Source organism: Formica exsecta, unplaced genomic scaffold (assembly GCF_003651465.1).
Source record: "Formica exsecta isolate Colony F162 unplaced genomic scaffold, ASM365146v1 scaffold28, whole genome shotgun sequence".
NCBI lineage: Eukaryota > Metazoa > Arthropoda > Insecta > Hymenoptera > Formicidae > Formica > Formica exsecta.
In genome coordinates this window covers 77356-98078 of record NW_021850063.1, presented here as the reverse complement: position 1 = coordinate 98078, position 20723 = coordinate 77356, and the positions used below count along the sequence as shown (strand labels likewise).

General features: G+C 35.8%; 1 protein-coding gene across 14 annotated transcripts in view; it reads left to right on the top strand.

The window, feature by feature from the left end:
- LOC115237144 (potassium voltage-gated channel protein Shaker) overlaps positions 1-20723 on the top strand; it is a 101548-nt gene that overhangs the window by 51419 nt on the left and 29406 nt on the right. For 4 of the 14 annotated variants that reach the window (XM_029810016.1, XM_029810014.1, XM_029810013.1 and 1 more), the window contains one exon: positions 942-1031. The exons of 6 other annotated variants lie outside the window; for them this stretch is intronic. In XM_029810016.1, coding sequence (XP_029665876.1) covers positions 1006-1031 — 26 coding nt within the window. In that variant the 5' untranslated portion in view covers positions 942-1005. Of the gene's footprint in view, positions 1-941; positions 1032-7314; positions 7881-10777; positions 11315-20723 lie in introns of those variants that run through there. 4 more of the 14 variants (XM_029810010.1, XM_029810009.1, XM_029810008.1 and 1 more) reach the window with 4 other exon arrangements.

The following is a 20723-nucleotide window of genomic DNA, read 5'->3' as shown; positions in this document are numbered from 1 at the left end:
GTGGTATGAGAGAGAGATTAGATATTGATTTGTACAAAAATTGAAATGTTTATTTATTTAAGTAAAGCACACACAAAAATCAAATAAACTGTCTTTAATCAATCATTTCTTTCAACCGGGCTACAATACAAAATTTTAGGTGGTGATTCCGAATTATTCTGTTTATACATATACATATATACATTTCTCTCTATTTATTTCTTTTTTACTTCTTTTACTATTCGACTTACTATTTAACCTTTACATTTTTTCTCCCGTTTGTTATTACGCTAGTCCATCCTAGAGAGTATTTTCAAACTTCTCACTATTTTGTCTCATCTTTCTCTTTCCGGCTCTGTTCGAAGTAATTATAAATTAATATTAATACTAGAGTGAAGCTAGCAAGATTTTTTTTTGTTAAAATCATTGTGCAATCTCTCACTTATTGTTATAGATAAATTTAGGTTAAAAAGTCTTCACAGCACACACACACACACACAATACACATACACAAATATATAATAATAATAATAATAATAATAAAGTCACAAATACTCTTACATTACATTAATTTTTCGAGAATTATCTTGGTATAATATTTTCGCGAATTTTGTAATATCTTTTATATACATATACATACATATAAACGTATGAACGTATGATTAACTAGCTTTAAAAGAAATTCCTATCTCAAAAATTATACTGCTTGGAATGCAAAATTTTTTTATTTAATTTTTCGAAAATTGCTATAATATTTTGATTCGCAAATTTCGGGACATCCTATATATATATATGTATATATAAAATGGTATTATATTATATGAAAACGAGAAAATCTTGATGTCGAAGTCTGTCGAATCTGCTCGCGATTGTAAACTTCGAGCAGGGCCGCGACCTTCTCCTCCCTCTCTTGTCTCTTTAGTTATTCTATAGCTCTATTCTGTCACCGCATGTCAAACTAGAGGACTTACCGATCCGGACTGCTCCCTCTGCGAAAAAGCGACAAAGAGGCCGCCTTCATGCAACATGCAGATGATCCTGGTTGCTGGCGGGTGAGTCCATCATAGTATCCCGCAGCTACACGTGTACACACATACATACACACATCCACAATATAGTTTACACGTATAAATAGTCTGATTTCCTGTTACTATTTCCATTTTCTGCAAAATTTCATTCTTCTTCAGTCCATTGTTTCCTATTTCGTCTGTATTCTCGGCACATGGTTAATATTAAATGCGGTTTTCCGAGTACAAGGACCTTTGACGAATTTTAATTGGAGTTTAATGAAAATCTTAGGCGATACATGTTCCTCTCTGAAGGAATTTGGAAGTTCGTTGACCAGCGTTTCCCCCCATGACGAATGATTCTTTACATAATTTTATGAGATTTTGCGACTTCCTGCTTTTGATAAAACATGTTTGAAACACGTTTCTAGCATTGTGTATGTCGACGGGTAGGGCAACACTCTTGGGATCCGCCCTGCCTACAGTATTGTATAATACAAGGCGTAAGAGAGAGTATAATAAACCCACATGATAAACAATTTTCCGGTTATCATTCGACGTCACGCAATTTTTATATTATTTGAAATTAACTAAAAAACAACTCTTGTTTTTAATTTAAAAGCGCAGAATTCAGAATCGGTATCTTAAATAGTATAACAACAGTTAAACAAGATTGTGCAAAGATAAAAATTTTATTTTTTTAATTCCAAAAATTTACAATTCCTTTTTATAATAAACAATAACATAGATCTCAATTTTTTCACATTTATATTTAACTTCTTGGAATTAAAAAAAGTTCAAGTTTTAATTCATACGAATATTCTATTTTCGAATTTCAGAGAGAGAGAGATAGATAGAAGAAGAACCTTGTATTCTGATGTGTTCTAATTTCAGATTCTTGAATTGTAATATTCTTGAATTGGATTCTTGGACTTTCCTACATTCTCGGATTTTACAATTTTGATTTTACTCTTTAATTCCGGATTTCAAGTCGATATATAAGGCTTCAATTTCAGAATTATTTCAGTAGTCCACATATAAATTTTATTGCTTTGAATTATGATTGTCTATGTCTTAGACAATATATTTCTGATTAAATTAGTTTAAATTAAATTCACCAAATTGCTCGTACAAGACGATCCGTCTATCATGCATATTCAATATACACGCTTAATATACCCTAAACAAAAGCACAATTAAGGATCGATATTGCGATACGTTGAATGCATGGCATTCAATAAATAAATAAATTGAAATTTGGCAAAAAATATACGTCGCTCCAGAGAGAATATTACAAAAATTTATAAAATATATATTTCTTAATAAATGTATTGCGAAAGAATATATTAATTATTTCTATACTTTTGAAGCAAAAATTAAAAAAATTTTTTATTTGTTTCCAATATTTTTAAGTATATTTATAAACATAAAAGAGAGAGAAAAAGTGAGAAAGAAGGAATATAAGAAGAATGTTGGCGGTTTGCTAATTTTGTCTTTTCTGCCTTGGTCATATCTACTGCGATAATGATAGCCAGGTGCATTTGAATATAGGTTTCACGTGTTTCTCTTCACTTATATGTGTTTACATGACATGTTTACCCAGGTTTCCCTGGTTTCCAACCAGTTGTCTACCACGTATTCGTGCATCAACCGTATTTATTTTGGCTGGCATTTATTTCAGTTTTATTTTATTTCTTATGTGGACCAAATGGAGAAGTCTCAAAAGTGTTATTATTCTTTGTTGTACGTATATCGCGGCGGAAGTGCATTAATATGGAATTCTTGTCTGAAGTTTCACACACATTGCCCCTCTTATAATGAATAAAAACTTTGCTCATTATTCTCAATTTTTAATCCCTTTTAAATATTAAGTCTGCTTTTTTTATTAAGAAAGAAACGTAACATTTTTTTGTTATATAACTTTTAAATCGTATGGTTATATTTTTCTGTTAACAAAAATGCGTAATTAAATTTTTAACAACTAGCGCGTAGTTTGAAAATTGCGCAAGAGAGATCTGTGCGAGAGTTCAATATTATATTTTATCATACGGAAAATTGTCGTCGCTTCATACGACGCTGAATGAAATTTAATTTACACGTCATTTCCTAGAAACGCATTAATCGCGAAAGGGCCTCCCCCATCCTCATTCGAATACCCACGTGTCGCTTTTCGAAGTGGGCCATCTTAATTATCGTAATGACGGATCGTCTGCCGAAGTTTTGAGGATTATTATAACTTTGCTCGCACACCGTGTTAATTAAACTTTCTACAAAATAAACGCGGTTTGCGCTAAAATTACACTCGTTCGCTCGAGATATTGTTTTTCGTCGAAAATAATTTGGCGCAGTTCGAAATGATGTTCCACAATTAAATCAATTAACCTTACGAGTTTTGCTATCCATGCGCGTGTTACTTTTAAAATATCAATTAATCTTTCTCCGCCTATGTGTATGTAGATTTTATTATATCAGTATACACACACACTTATAGTCTCTTTCTATGTACATATATACATACATACACAAAATAATGAAAATTATATGTACATATAATAGTTGTGTGTGTATGTAAACAATACTTGAGGATTTAAGGCTAATTCAATGTTTCATTTACCGTTTAGCTAATAATTACATTACCTGACGAGCTCTATCCGTTTCTAATCGATCGATTATATTTGCAACGTTGATACAAGCGGAACGTTAAAATGCGTCGGTATCGAGACAACCTTAACGGACTATGGCTGTTGAAAGCGGGATATAGTAGTCGAAATGGTGCATTCAAGGGGATAACAACCTCGGTCAATGCAGGTTTGTTCGATCGCTCGTAATAATCGATTCGATACTCTTGGTATCCCAAAATCCTTGACGAACCGAGAGACCCCAAAGAGCGACCATTATTGCCGAGGACGACGAAACACGAACTTATTAAGCGTGCATGCAGTCACTTTGATGCAGTGTTCTAAATACGAGCGGCTCCGCTCTTTAGAATTTTTCTAAAATAATTTAAAAAGGACAGAGCGAAATCTCGTTATATATCTTTCGTGATTACTTTTCATATACAGAAGATATACTTCGTCGGATATTCTTCGATATTACTTAGATATTTAAATATATTTTATACATATTAAGATTTTTATAAATATACCTTCTAATATTAATATTTAAATTAAATTATATACAAGATATTTTTAAAGATATTTATCCTGAAAATATATTGTCTAGCAACTTTTTTGAGCTGCCCTTTTGAGTATCCTCAAGTTTTCCGAATGTCCTCCGTTCGACGTATAGCTTTCTTTTTCGTGCGTCATTTCATATGTTATTTTCTCAGATAACTTTTTAGATAACAAGATAAAATTCGTGTAGAAGATAACGCTCATGCAAATAACAATAAAATTTGAAGACGTTATCCGTGTCGATTCATCGAAAAGTATATGACGCCAAAAAGGCGCCACCAAGAGTCATTCTTTCGAACAGATTTAAACAAGCGTCTTCGCCGAAAACGGCGCCGTTCATGTCCTTACGAGAGCTTCCTCGGGCTCGATTGGAATATAGGTCACTGGGTGCCGAAATCGATAAGCGATCCGTACACGTTGCATGGTAACTGCATTATCGACAATCCTCCGAAGGAAATCCTGACCTTTGCCCGGATGATGCGACATATCTTCGTTAAAAAGAATATGTTCACAAACAGATATATTTTATATAATATTGCAAAGAAACTAAATCGCGTTGTATCCATAATTTTGCCGACTTGTTATTGAATTTTCCATAAGTAAAATTTTATTAATTAATTATATCAAACGCTATGAAATAATGCGTCCCTCTATTTAAGGGATTAGTTTCTCTTAAATGCGACAATATAATTTCGCCCGCATATACGTCTATTATGTAGTGGAAGTCGAGTTTTTTTAAAGCTTGTTTCACTCTCGTGCGGAAGTATCTATTCTGTCTGCCCGCGTATGTATACGTTTACTTTGTTCGCCCTTTAATGGACACAGCTACTTTGTCTTCTTGCAAAGGTATCTATATTGGTTATCTTCACATGAATGCGCATTCACTCCGTTTGTCTGCATCTGTGTAGCTACTTACCGAGGTAACTATTCGTGAAATTGAATTTATATTGGTTGCTACTTGTTGGTTGCGTAGATTCCGTTCGAGTAGAAGACATAATTATTTAATACGGATCTATGCCATATATCGGAGATTTATGGCTAAACGAAGTTCCACCAATTAGACTCTCTTCCAACTTGGAAAAAAATACTTGTAATATATTCAAAGTTAAATCTTTTGATATTGCCTCTGTAATTCTCGTCAGTCAAGCAGATTCGTGACAGCTTACCCGAATGCGATAGCGTCCATTCGGCCGTAAAAGCGAATTTAAGTACACATTTATTCCGCGTCCTAACATTTGCAATTGCTTCGTTCATCCTTTGAGCATGCAGAGAGAATTGCGTCAAGCATCGTCTGACTGTGCACAGATATAACTGCCTAAGCGTGAAATGGAATTTACATTTGTATTACATTTATTTGAACGAACTTATTTCAAAAAGTTTAAGATAATTCAGCAACGTGTTTCTTCGAGATATACGGATGGAGAAGTGTTACTATTACATATGACTTACATTTATCTAGAAACAATAGTCTTAGTTATAGTTAATATATACTAATTTTACAATGTCCCGCGGAAATCCGAGAGAAAGAATTGATACTCGCGCGGTCTCGTTTTATCACAAAAGTCTAATTAATGCCGATTAACTCATTGCTAATGGACTTATTGAGTGGCGATTGGCATACGCACTCGGCCAAATTTGCGTCATTCCGTTTATATCGATTTGATCAGTAGGAATAGTCATTCGGAATGCGTGTTGCATCTCCTAGAACGGCCCGATTTTCTCTCTCGCCAAGAGGCAATAACATCCGTCATTATGACTCAACTTTGTTACGATCAATTTCCGGGATTTGTGACGTGCCCGCATCGATATTCTCGACCACGCGTGCGATTTGTGTTACGAACGACGAAAAGAAAAAAATTGATATAGGAATTGATGCAGTTTTTTACAGATAATTAAAAGCGTGATCTTGTAAGAATCGAGATTTGCCATGTCACGTCGGAAGTAGAGGCTAACCTTTGACTGTAGCTCGCCCACGTTATATAGGCACACTCTTATTTGCCCTTGGATTTTATATTAAACTATTATTACCAGCAGTAAGTGCTCAATGGGGTGAACGACGAGAGTTTCGAGATTATAAAGCCTATAATAAACATCAACTTTCTACAATCTGCAGAAGGCGATCCTGACCTTTGCTAAAGTGGCGCAGAGATATACTTTATCAAATCGCGGATATACAAAATTTTCTACTTTCTTCTACAAAATTATAATTCGATATCATACCCATATTGTTGTTCTCCCCTTTTTATATTAAAATATAAAATGATTGATTTTGGAGGGGAAAGAGGTGGAAAGGAGTCATCGTTAGAATGCGTCGAAAGTATCGTTCCGTGTCTGAATCGAGCTTAACGCATAGCACACATTAAGTATAAAAGAATCAGACCTCGGTCTAAAGTTATAGCCGAGCCATCGATATCATTTGATATTAATAGACGATGAAAATACAGATGGGACTTAATTTACTTGTATCAATAACACCAACCGAAAGTCCGTACTTCTTAGACCGTGGCGGCAATTTGATACCACGGCTGCTTATGGATGCGCGCGCGTTATACACCTCTGTGAGTTGGACGTATTAATTTTCCCGTCGTCACTTGCAACGCTGGTCACTGGAGCTCAACCTCTCACGGCCCAGTTATAATGTATAATAAATAGCGAAAGAAAGTTTATTCTACAGTAGAGCTCTGAGCGATATTCTTGAAAAATCAAGGCCATTATAGAGAATTATAGAGAATTATAGAGAAATCTCTGATTTAAATTTCGATAATGAGCGCGAATATAATTGACTTACAAGCGATTTTACTTGTCGAATTCGCGATGCGAACCACTTCCGGTCGACGACGCAAGCGTCTTCGCATCTTCTTCTTGCCTTTCCTTCCGTCTATAGTCCCTCGGGAAAACCAACCGATGGATGTACTTGATCGTCTTCGATGCACGAATGCGGAAGGAATATCGAGCTGGCGATGTAAGGGGCGTCCCATAGGTCGCCCCCAAAGGGTGGAAGTGACGTTCGGGATGCGGGGGGATATCGTTAGTGGGGGCAATTGTGTCGCGGTGGTGGAAGTTCCATCAGGGTGGACTTGGAAGGACGGCGTGTCACGCGCTTTGAGCAAACTAAGGCAGTTACGCTGCCGGCCGGTCGTCTTTTCGCCACCCTCTCTCTGCGAGTATCGTCGCGATAGTCATCGGGGGTGTGCTCGCGACGAGGGGTGGCTCATTCGCTGTGCGATTAATCCGTTTTCTTTCCGGATTCCTCAATCGTCTGTCTCCTTTCTGAATGCAGTTGACAGTAGACGCCCTTATCAGGGATTAGCAGTCGCGGTGATTTCGAACGAACGAGAAAGCAGACAAGAAGCGATCAAATTGACACATGCATGAATCTCACAGAGAGAAAAAGCTCTAAAAATATTCTGTTATTCAAAATTAGCTTATAGTAAGTGCAATGCATTCGTCAGGGAAAATAGATGGACGAAACGGGTTAATGTGTGCGAAATGAAACAATAGCGTGAAACAAACTCCTTGTAAGTGTACCATGTCGGGCTCGGCTAGTAATTATAATTGGATGTGTGTGTAATGGAAATCTCGTGAAATTGTTTCCCGATGGTGCACGATTCGCGAATAGATCGAATAGAATATTCGCGCGAGTGAATTTGAAGGTTTCAAGATGTGTTGTGTTGACTTTGTGGTGATTGTGATCGTGATATTATCTCCAGTACAGATTCTGGTTTGCCCATTTTTCGAGAGACATTGATATTAAAATTGAAAACGGATATGCATTCGCGATCATAAAGGCTCTTGAATATCGTTTTGTTTATATAAGATAAATTAATATACTGTATATATAATAGTTGCAATAACGGACCAAGAGGTATCCACCAGCAATTTTAACACAAGCTGTAGATCGTATCCTAAGATCAAGAAAACTCGTGAATCAAATGAAGAGATACGTCTCTTCACTTCCCTCGAAATATCTTCACAAGTCGCGACACATTTGTCGTCCGTGAAACGGAAATGTTATCGCTTAGACAACCGGTTAAGATAGGCACTTTGCGCTCTAATTAAAACAGCAACGGCAAAATACGACTTGCGAAATGAATGCGTTTTAACACGAGGTTTATCGGTTGATAAATCGTATCGCGCGGTCACGCGACTCTGCAGCTCTGAAATTTGGGTAGCCCCCCCCGATATTTTCGCTATCAAATACAATCTTATAAACGAACGCGCTCGATATGTAACAGAAAAGAATATATAACAAAGTCCGTAGCTTGTTACTTTGTGGTTGTACGCTGATACGAAATTTTCTGCTATGCCGAATCCGCACAATTTTGCGCAAGCGATTACGTTAATTTGTAGAATACTATTGTATTCAGTTCATAATTCCTTTATTTAACGGGACACTTTCTCTTACATTTTATTACCGCAAAACAGAACTTGCAGGATGTTAATCATTAATTCTCTGTGACCGGAATTCGCGGTCGATAGCAAAGCTCGTCATTGATCGACACGCAAATTATACCGTATTACGTTGTAATCGCAGTTTCCGCTTGGCGGAACGGAAAAAGAAAGAGAGAGTGGCCATTATTCACATCACAAATTAGTGCAAATGTGCACGTGCATGAGAAGTTGTAACGCGCATTGTTTGACTGATTGTTGTCACGCGAATTAGAACAACAATGGTGGGTAACTCAATGGCGACCGATCGCGAGATGCGGTTATACTCGCTTTGCCTTACTTTCAGGATTCATCTTCCTACGTAGAATAAACCGAGAATCGCGTATTTTCTTTTATTTCGGGTCATCGGCAATTTGTGGATGATGAATCGTTCTTTTCCCTCCGTGTATATCGTTGAATCGTGTTAAATAAACATCAAGAAACACAAACACTTTAATACGACGATCTTTTCGTTTAATCTCGTACAATTAGGAAAGCATATTTTTCTTCTTAACATATACAAAGCTTCTTCGCTGAAAACGAGGAATATCTATCTTCCCCTTAATCTTTATTTCCTCCCTTTGTTTCCCTAGTATCTGGATTCTTTGAAGCGTACCCGTATTGGGACACGAGTCATAGTCACGTTTCATAGGAACGCATCCATTCGTTCATCGTATAAAGCTCACTTTACGATTCAGCGACATGAATCAGCTAATTGCATCTCGCGATCGAACGCTCTGTGCGCGTTAATTCGGTGCCAACGATAAGCAATGCGGAAATGTGCATCCGCTTATTTATTTTGCTCAAAATTATTTTTCCCTTCAATTAAGATTGTATGCATAACCTTTCTATTTTTATTCGCTCGCAATCTGCAAGTTATTGATATCGTAATAACATTTTCATTAAGAAAATATTTACTGGAGCGGAGTCGAAAAGACTGCACTGAAGACGTGGGGGAGCAGATGATCGCGCACGCGTTCCATTCTCGGACTAGCGTAAGGACAAACTAACGAAGGGAAGCCGTTTCTTGCGACCGAGGTCGCCAATTGCAATTTCGCCGTCAATCAGTCGCGACGACCGCGTCGCGACTCCGCGAGTAAGAGCACGCGTCAAAAACATGTCACGGCCGATCGAACCACGTGTTATGCGGACGCACAATGGCATAACTTACGTGCCGTTGTACCTGCGATTAAAGTCGGTTTTTAATCGCGAGTGTCTAATCGCCGATTTTCTCGTTAACGAATAACGCATATCCTAACGATCAATTCTCTCTCGTGATTTCCAAACGAGCGATGCGGATTAACTTTCACTGTACGATTAATCTCTGCTCTTTTATTTTACCTATAAGTTTCGTCGCTTATAATCCCGCTTAAAAATCGAATTGCCGAATAAATGATGAATTTGTCGTTCTTGCACGAGTTTGCGAATGACTTTATTGCGAATCGATGATTGCAAAAACATGTTCTCCACGACGACTGTGAAAATTTTATCGGTGGAAAAATTATAGGGGACATTTAGACGGCACATTGTGTAAAATTGTATTGCGATATTGTATCGAGTGTAGTAGTGCATTTTCGTCACCGGAGCTGGTCGATGAAAGCTCACCACGGAGAAACGAGTAGCATTGTAAATTCCTGCCGAGTAGTGTGTCCGAATCCATTTGATTTTATTGACAATATATGTATACTCGCGATTGGTTATTTTGACGAAATGGAATAGCGAATGACAGAAAAATTAGATAGTGCTTTCATCGTTTCACGCTGATCGATCTGGATTAGATTTTAAGGCTGAATTTATGATTTTTCTTGTGTGTTTTTACAGTGTTATATTTTACAAAAATATTATAATTCTTCTCTTATATCTCATTTATTACTGTGGCAGCGCAAAACTTGTCTCCATTTGTTGAATAAATAATCAAAAAGTATCTGGAGATTCGGTCTTTCTTGTTCCGCGTCTCTTTTTGCCCTCGCTACTTATAGAGCTCGAATTTGGATAAAAATTTGCAATTAAAATAAAAATTAAGGGTAAACTTTGACCTCGAGTGTGTTTGACGCGTTTGATCGCGAAATCGATCTCGCGATTGCTTCGCCGACGTGTCGCCACGCTATTATGCGTGGGAAGAAAGAACAAATTAACGAATATGTGATTTCTCTCTCAATTCCGTTTATAGTTTTATGAATTCTTCTTTAGATTCTCTGAGTCTCTGACGAAGGAAATCTACCTAGTCAAGAAAATTGCTCGTGGATTCCAAACCGGCAAATAAAGAATAACTGGCCATTTCGTAATACTCTTGTAATACTCTTAAATTAGGTAGAAGTCTGAGGTTTTTCATATTGAATTTTCTCTTGACTTAAGCTCAGTTAATGCAAATCTCTCAATCTGAAGAGGCGAAATTAAGAGGGGAGGGGAAAAGGTGGACTCGTCCGTTTATGGAAGCGCGCACATTGTTCGTCGTGTCGAAAGTGAGACGGACGAGTATTCATTTAGAAATCCGGCTTTATGAAATAGAAACTTCTCCAATACGATCGGGGTGTTCAGTGCACGATTATGCTGGATGAGAATACGCGGCGCTCGTAGTAGCGTCCAGCAAGATTATGAGCCTGATAAGGCTCTGTAGATTGCCGGCGCACGTGGAGATTGAGGTATGGCCGCGGTAGCTATCTATGGCATTTCAGAAGATCGACACATCAGACTCTCCGATCATCCTGCCCGCCAACGTGACCAGACGTAAGTCTTCTAAGAAAAGCATTAGGATATTAGGCAATTAGGATAAGTGTTTTCTTTTATGAAAAATAGAAAACGGATCTTGTAAGAAAAGAATTTAACAGAGTAGTTTAAAAATATTCAGTTTTTATTTAACAGCTTCTTTTTTTATATGTTTGCAATGAATTCTCTTCCATTCTCTTTTCAATTACTAGAATACGGCTGTCTAACAACGAAACTGATTGAGGCGTTTTAAAGAAATTCTAACTCGCCTAGAATTACGCGGGTGAAAGAGAGAGAGAGAGAGAGAGAGAGAGAGAAATCTTAGTTTCTCTCTCTCTCTTTTAATAAATATAAGCTAGAGACTGGAAGGGTTAACTTGTACGGGTGTACCCAAACGGGAAACTATAAATATAGGCATCCCTTTGGTGCACCCTCGCTTTACGACTACGTCAACGTGTGGCGGGTGCCGCGTTTAAGAATTCATCTCGCGTCGGGAAGAAAACTTCTGCCGTTGTTGTACCGCACGGACGTCATTTGCACGCTTACCTTAAAGACCGCAACAAATATAGCCGCCGTTATAAATATATATGAAACTCATATCTCGCGCATAGAGTTCTTGCGTTCTATACTTCACTGGAAAACTGTAGAAGAAAAGTTACAAGTAACGAAGGATCAATGCGGACATTTGTTACAAGTATATAAATATATATAATCTAGATTCTTTTGGAATTCTCTCTCTTAAAATTCTTTCACGAGATAATGCGTTTTTAAAATATTTAAACAAGTACAAGTATTATTTTTTATCATCATATATTTTATGTAAAACTATCTAATTTATTATATTTATATACACAAGATGCGCAGAATAAAATAAGAAAATTGGAATTTGCGGTGCAGCATCGTGCCAAAAGACGAAATAATAAAGGTCATACTTCTTGTTTTCGAAGAGAGAGATAAAGAGTGAGCAAAAGAGAGAAAGAGAGAAAGAGAGAGAGAGAGAGAGAGAGAGAGACAACGAGGATTTATCGCGCTGCAGCGAGTGATGTTACTTTTGGTGATAATTAAATCAACGCAGAACGCAAGTAGGAAACTCAATCGTAGTGGAAATAGTGGGTGCCCTATTTACACAAACAATTCTTTGAAATTGACTGGGATAATATATGCTTGGCGCTCGTGTGTTATTTGGTTTATCAGAGTCCATACATTATTTTATATTATATTAAGCTCAGTATGAAAATAGTAAAAGAATATGTGCATGTGTGTGTGCGTCCTTTATTTTTTTTATAAATATATTAAATTAATTTAATCTCTCCAAGGACGAGATTACCAATGAAGATAGATAAAATTGTTCATGAAACAATGTGTTCGTATATAATTGTGTGTTAAGCGTGTTAAGAGCGAAATAATTTTTGATTGGAATGCGGGCGCACGTTCTTGTTTAAGAACTAACTCTCATTAACTCAATAAATGTAAATTCTCTACGTTTACGGCAGTATGACTCCATGACAAACTTCATAAACCTTAACGGGTTCCTATAAGATGAAAGAAGAAAGCAAGAGGGGAAAAAAATAAAGGGTTAATATCTTCACGCACAACGGCATTGCAGCGGGTGTTTCATCGGTTAGATAATCGATTTCCGATATCGAGTTGACCGGCCTTCGGACACACGCGAGATATAAGTGTATCTATTGCGGTAACATATCTATTCATATGTATGGCGCTGCACGTTAACCCGTAAATATTCACGCTGTATTTTGTTAAAGATGTTTTCTTAGAAGATGATTATATATACGGAATATATTATTTTATAATTTTAAATATCTCTTCTTTCGATCCGATACATTTTTGAAATTGGATCCTCTCATCTTTTCAAAATTCACGATTCTCTGTCTTATTCTTGACGCACCTATTTCCTTATCAATATCGACAAAGGTATTTAATTACTCTCTTCTTCTTTTTTCTTGCTTCATCCTAGCGAGTAGTATCACAAAATACTCGATCTCGAGGAGAAGCGATGAAGCGTATAAGAGCCGGCGATTAACAATGGTGCTTGGCACGCCGTCCGAAAACTTTCGAAATTTCCTGTCTTCCGTCTCCCAAGATTACACTTTTCTCACATTGCGGTAGGAAAATATGGGACGGAAAGGTTACAAAGAAACGATTGAAAGCAACTAAAAAATAGGTGGCCCGGTTGCCAAATGCACGTGCAGCTGTGGTGAAATTTATCATCCGGAAAGCGGAGATTATTTCGCTGGTATATAGTTACGATATTTCAAGGTGGCGATTATTTATTTTTAATAAAACATTGAGGGAGAATTTTTTATAGATAGTGGGACATATTGATTAATGATTGGCACCTTCGGGATATATCGTTTAATTAATTCATTCATTCATTGTACCGCGTCTAGGAAATAGCTTTTTGAGCTTAGTGCTCACTGCTCACTGTTAATTGCTCACTGCTCATTACTCATATTTCCCGATTCTTGCGGGGATCGCGTTTAGAAAAGGAATTTGATGGAGCGTCTCGCACACCACTACATTACTGTTCCAACGTCGTCGTACGAATGATAACAGGGCGGTAACACGTAAACAATAGAGCGCTATACGCCACCAAGGCCGAATACCATATCATTGATAATTTGTTGCAAAAATATTTTGATGACATTTTTTTCTTGTTTATGTGTGGAGAACTCACTCGCAAAGTTTGTACAAGTATTTCTGAATCACTCTGTATTTGATTTCATGTTATATTAAGGAAATAATTATTGTCTCTGAAAATTGCAACAAAACAAAATAATTTATAATTTGATTTCCTATTACTTTGATTCTTACTTGATTAAATGAATAAATTACGCCAAATATGCGCTTTGAGACCTCTATGTAGTTACATATTATTTATAAATGTTAATTAATTATTAATTATATTACAATAGCAAATAATTTCCCGATACTGGGAGATTTCGCGATCGCGTTTAGGAAAGAAATTCGATGGAGCGTCTCACACTATTATTTTTCTGCTCGAATGTTGTTACGCGAATGATAACAGAGTCGAGGCACGTAAACATCGTGCTATATTAATCAATTAATAAATAATAAAGGTCATTTGGAGCCCAGACGCAGTAATTGAAGCGTAAACAAGTTATATTTTGTTGAAACAGAAATATTATATTAATTCAGACTTTTCGGCCCATTTCGGGTCCTTTTCAATGAGATCGAGATAGATTTATAAGTAAATGGCAAACATTATAAGTAAATGGCGCTTCAAGAAGTGGAATAATATAGTGAGTGAAATAGCAAACGCTAATATATTAATCTGTATCTCAAAACGCATCCGACGTAAATATGAATAGATAATGCAAAAAATATAATATAGTGATGGTCTTATTTATCAGGCTCATTAACGCAAATACTAAATTTACCTTCGCAGCGATATGATTGTTTATTACAAAAGAAAGTTGTCGATGAGAAGGCATGTCGAACAGTCGATTAAACTCGTGGATGCCGGAGGAGCGATGAACACGCAACCATCGAGAACGGAGGACACGAATCCGGAGCAGGAGAAAAATTCACATATACTGTAGGGATGTAATGCCAAAAGAAACATGTGTCTATGAAACGTATCACAAAAAATCGCGCTATATGTCGCAAAAACCGAACACCGCGTTATTATTTTAATGCCGAAATATTTACGTATTATAACATTTAATTATCAAGCTGTAGAACTGTCAAAATAATGCGATCAAATGCGATCTCCGCGATGACAGCTACTCAAGAAGTAAGCACAACGAGAGAACCGCGGAATCAGTACCGCGGAAAAGAGGTAATAATAATACTTACTTATAATTCGAGACTTTCGAACCTTTTATGGACTTAACATGTCTTTTTTAAGAATGGATTATAAAATATATGCATGCGATAACGATAACGCAGACTAGAGAAGCTGTATGAGCATCGGCGGAACGATACCTCTGCAAGATATAATGACGTAGCAAATAGTAGTGGTCTCTTTTTTACCGACTGTGCGATATCCATTAAAGGTATCTAAAGCAAGGAATTACGCGAATCACCTTCGTCTTTTTCCGGTAATTATTATTATATAATTCTATTATAAAATTTTTGAATAAAAGTTATTTCAAGACTGCAGAATAATACATTGATTTTTATACAATAGATAAAATAGATTTTATAGACTTCCTCTGTAAATATCTGTAAATTTGATATTGAAAGTGTCTGATTTTTCATTTCTTCGCTATGCATTAAAAAGTTTGCGGTTTATCACGAAATAATAAAAAACTTTTTTAGATGATTTGATCATTCATTTTTCTTGATTCAGAGAAGCAATTAATGATTCTTTTATGAATAATGTTTGAAATATCCTCTATTTGATATTTTAGGAAAGGACTTCCTTTCTCCCTGCTTTTTCTTTGCTTATCAAAGAATTATTTTCCAAATAATATCTTATTAATTGTATTTAAAACTGTATTTGTTCTTGATTATATCATACTATTATTCTATCGTTTATTGTATACAATTTATAATCATTTTTACGACAATATATATATATAGGGTATCTCGGAACTAATACAAGCGGGAAAGAGGTGATTCTATAAGAAAAAATAAGTTTTGTATACGAGACTTCGTTTTTGAGAAAAACAACTTTAAATATTCGTCAGATATGCGTGCTATGTCTCAACCGAACTTATACGTTACTTTTGCATACATTTGTGTTTACAAACAATGTTAATATCGGGTACTTCGGGGATACATAATAAGTCAAGATGTGTTTACTTTTTTAAATTTTATTTTATTAATTCAAAAATTGTTGGAAGTGTTGCCCGTTTTACCGTATACATAATTGTGCCCTTCGTATTAAATTTGTACGAATTCTTGCCAGCGTATTTTATGTTTTTAAGAGTTCAAAAGTTAAACTTATTTTATATAGTGAGCTCGGTTGAGACCGGACAAAGCACGCATATCTGACGAATATTTAAAGTCGTTTTTCTTAAAAACGAAGCATCGCATAAAGAAATATTCTACATTTTCGACTTATTTTTTATATAGAATCACCTCCTTCCCGCTTATATCACCAGTTCTGAGACACCCTGTATATACACAGTATAAAGCGCTATTATGTTTTTAAATTTTTAGTATGTCTTTGACTGTGTGTGTATAATATTGTTAAAGATGAGAGAAAATATATCATTGTATAGATAAAGAATGGTTTAGGCTGTAGACTAATAAATACACCTGCATATTTGCACGATCTCTTTGTCGTGAGGCTTTCTTTCCGCATGAAATCGATCCACCTGCGGAAGAACCTTTGTACGTATATGTATACGAGTAACGTAAGCGTACACGTGCGCCGCAGGTCGATGCATCGCGATTGAAAGGAATGTGTAGAGAGCCGCACGTGCGCGCGCGTTTCTGCATCGCGTATTTGCCTACATACATAAATTGTAAGCATAATCAGTATGCATAGAGAGTGTTCTGTTTCATCTTTATTGGATCTTCACAAATAAATGATGTTTCTTTCTTCATGAATAATAAGTTCGATAAATTCTCTTTTAAATCTCGAGTATTTTCAACTTCTTAAAATTTTATCATTCTACATACCGTGGACAAACAATCTCTTCTAATCTTTTTTGGCAGACATTCGTTGGGAATGTAAGTCTCGTCGGGAATGTTCTGTCGAGACCGTATACGGGACATACATAAGATTTACAGGGTTCCTCGCATATGCCTGGAGTATTCATCGATCCGTGTTGCGAGGCGCAATTATATTCGCGACATATTTTCCACGGCTGCGTACACCTCCACGTTTTCCATTATTCTTTCTCTCTCTCTTTCTTCTTCCCTCTTTCACTTGCGTGTTTCCACCTTTCATCATCACGTAACAGCAGCTACACGTCACAAATGACCGCGTATATTGTTAACCCCCGAGTGCATCCTCACACGCGCAGTATTATAAAAATAGGATGTGAGTATCCTCATTTAGGAGCGACAATCATTATCCTGACCATTCAAAGTTTCATCCTACTCATTTGTAAGAAACGACTCAAATAATTGCATCGCTTGCAAATCTGTTTCACGATTTTGGTGCCTCATTTCTTTTTCATCTTATTACGGTATCTTCGTAGGATTGTTTCGGGAAGGAAGAGATATACCCACGCAGATTCCTTCTCGATTGAATGCAACGAGGGCGGAATGGATATTCTTCCTTTTCACGCTTTGCTAATTTTGTTAGAAGATATATGATTATTACTCTTGATCGATCAAAGATGAGCAATCGAATAAAAAAGTTTGCAGTTGAACTAAACAAAGTTAATTAATTGATTTTAATTTTCACAATTTTTATAGTCTTCAAATTGTAAACTTGCAAAATTGAGATTTATTTTGCTTTTTAGAAGATTTATGTGCCCGATTCTTGCCTTCAATTTCAGTTAGAAAGACGGAATGCGTTTTCTCTCATCTTTCTCTTTTTCTCTCTCTTTCTCTCCCTCTACGTGTTTTGGAAAAATAACATTCGCTTATTTGCATTCGTCAGACTCATGTTTACGCGACACGGCACGCTTCAGCTTTTCGATAATATCCGGTTGAAGTTTGCTCGACAAATTTGCCGGAAATCGCGAACATCAGCGCCCGATTTCGTCAACGTTTGATTTCGTTTTCGGTATTTACCTCTATTCATCTCACCGGACTTAGATCTAATACAACATATGTAAAGAAGAATTAATGGAATCTGTAAATTATATTTAAATAAAAGAAAAACTCATAAGTAAATTGTGATCTTTAAAACTCAAATTTTGTAATGTAATTTCGAAACTTTTTCCAAAAAATAACTTGCGCCAATTTAATAGTGTTTAGAAGAAGCTCTGTGCAAATTATATCTTTTCGCAAACTTGATCCTCGTTATACGTTTATCTATTAGTCTGAGAATCGATTACAATGATTGGTCGATTGTTTGATGTGTGTCATTGCCGAAACAACTTGCGAACAATGACGGCTGATGTGTAACATGTGACTAGTCGCAGGATGACTTGGTGCATTGTAGTGAAGGATAGCGAGAACTGGTATTTGTCGCCATCTTACGGTAATACGGTGAATCAAGTAACGCTTAATGGCGTGATCTGAAAAAGTTGGCGGGGCGTGCGCCTCTTTGTTTATGTCGTTGTCGCCTCTTCCTATTTACTGCTATCGAGACCTTCGCATTGGCCTATCGATCGAATTGCGGAACCAATGCGAAATTAATTCGAACGTGATGTCAAAGAGAAAAATGACTAAAAAATCTTGATAGGGACCCACACAGAAAAATGATATGTATTAGATATCTGCTAGATATCTTCAATGTCTACCAGGGATAGGATATCTACTGGATATTTTTTAATAAATTTTTAGTTAACATGGATGTGTGGATAATATGTGGATATCCACTAGATATCCCAGCTGGTTATACGGGAGATATAGATATTTTTGATATCTAATAGATATCTATTGATTATCCATAGTAGATATGGACATTATATGGATATGTCGATATCCAGTAGATATCGATTAGATATGTAGCTCTGTGTGGGGATATCATAATATTGAAAGTGGAGAAGCGCCGTCGATACATTTTATTGCCCTTAAATATTTTGTTATCTTCTGAAATATTTACTTATATTTATTATATATATTTATTATTATATATTTATTCATATTTATTAGAAGATATACGTACAAGATCTTAACAAATTGCAATCTAAGAATAGAGAGAGAGAGAGAGAGAGAGAGAGAGAGAGAGAGAGAGAGAGAGAGAGAGACAGACAGACAGACAGACAGACAGAATTAGGATAATTTTTAATAAAACTTGTATAGAAATATGAAATAATGTTTCTACAATAGCTTACTGTTTCATTAATTTTACCGAAATTCATAGAAACAATATGCATACATCAACTCTCTGTAAAAAGCTCTTATTTGTATAATGCTTGGCTCTTTGGTTCTTGTTTCATTGTTCTCAATCTTATTATTTATCTCCTATATGTATATGTATGTGTGTACATTCTTTAAATTAGTTGAATAAAATCACTGCATTTGCTTAATACTTATCTTGTAAAATGTTCTAATTTCCCATTTCGTAATAATGTTCATTTTTCGATGAATAAATTCCCTTAGATAGATCTTTCGTGGAAATAATTATATACTCATGCTTACGTGCATATGTTTTGTGGCAAAAGCAAATATTTGCATTCCGCAGCGAATATATCCGTGATATGTAGCATTCGTATGATGCTATTAACGAATGATCCGGCTGGTTATTCTAAGAGGATGAGATAGTGATGGTTTGTGTGCGCGGATGGAACTATCCGCTATAATTAGATCGAGTTCTGAGCATTCATCTACTATACGGTTGTTTTTGAGTGTTTAGACAATTGCGGAATCTGACAATGTATAAGAGATGGACAAAGAAATATGAATTTTATTTCAAAGAATCTTTGCGTGCGATCATCTGGAAATCAAGAAATTAATTTTTTTTTTTTAAGAACATATATGTTACTTAATCAACTCATCCTGCTTTTAGTTCTTGCAAAAGAATTAGCGGATCTCTACCGTGAGAACGGTCCGTAATTTGACACATGGTGATTATTAGTCGGCTCGACATTTAAATGATGTTATCCAGCGGAAATAAAACGCGGCCGCGCTCACGATACATTATGGAATTTGTCAACAGCCATTTAATTCAATTTATATTATTTTTTTATTTCTTTTTTGTAATACTAGAGCATTATAAAGTGCATTATATACGCGCTATTTACTTCCTTCTACGCCATATATTATTTAATAAATCTCAATGAAAAAATTCCAAACTTTAAAAAGTTTGAAATCAATATGTTTGTTTTTCACAAATATAACACATGTCATTCAATCTATGGGATTACATAATTGAAGCTAATCGTTCGAAACAAATATGTTACAATCTCTTTTATGCTTTAAAAATAAATTTGATATAAAGACCTCTGTTTTTAAACCTTAGGCGATCTATAATTAGCGGCAAAATTCAAGACATTCTGTTTATAAATTTTATGTGTCGTATAATGCAGGAAAAATTTGAACACGTAAAATATATAGAAATCAAAATATATATTAAGATATATAATTCAATTCATTTAGACAATTGCGGAATCTGACAATGTATAAGAGATAGACAGAGAAATATGAATTTTGTTTTAAAGAATCTTTGCGTGCGATCATCTGGAAATTAAGACATTAATTTTTAGGAACATACGTTACTTAATCAATTCATCCGGCTTCAGTTCTTGCGAAAGAATTCGAAGTGGATCTCTGAGAACGGTCAGTAAGTTGACACATAGTGATTATTAGTCGGCTCGACATTTAAATGATGTTATTCACCGGAAATAAAACGCGGCCGCGAATATATATATATATA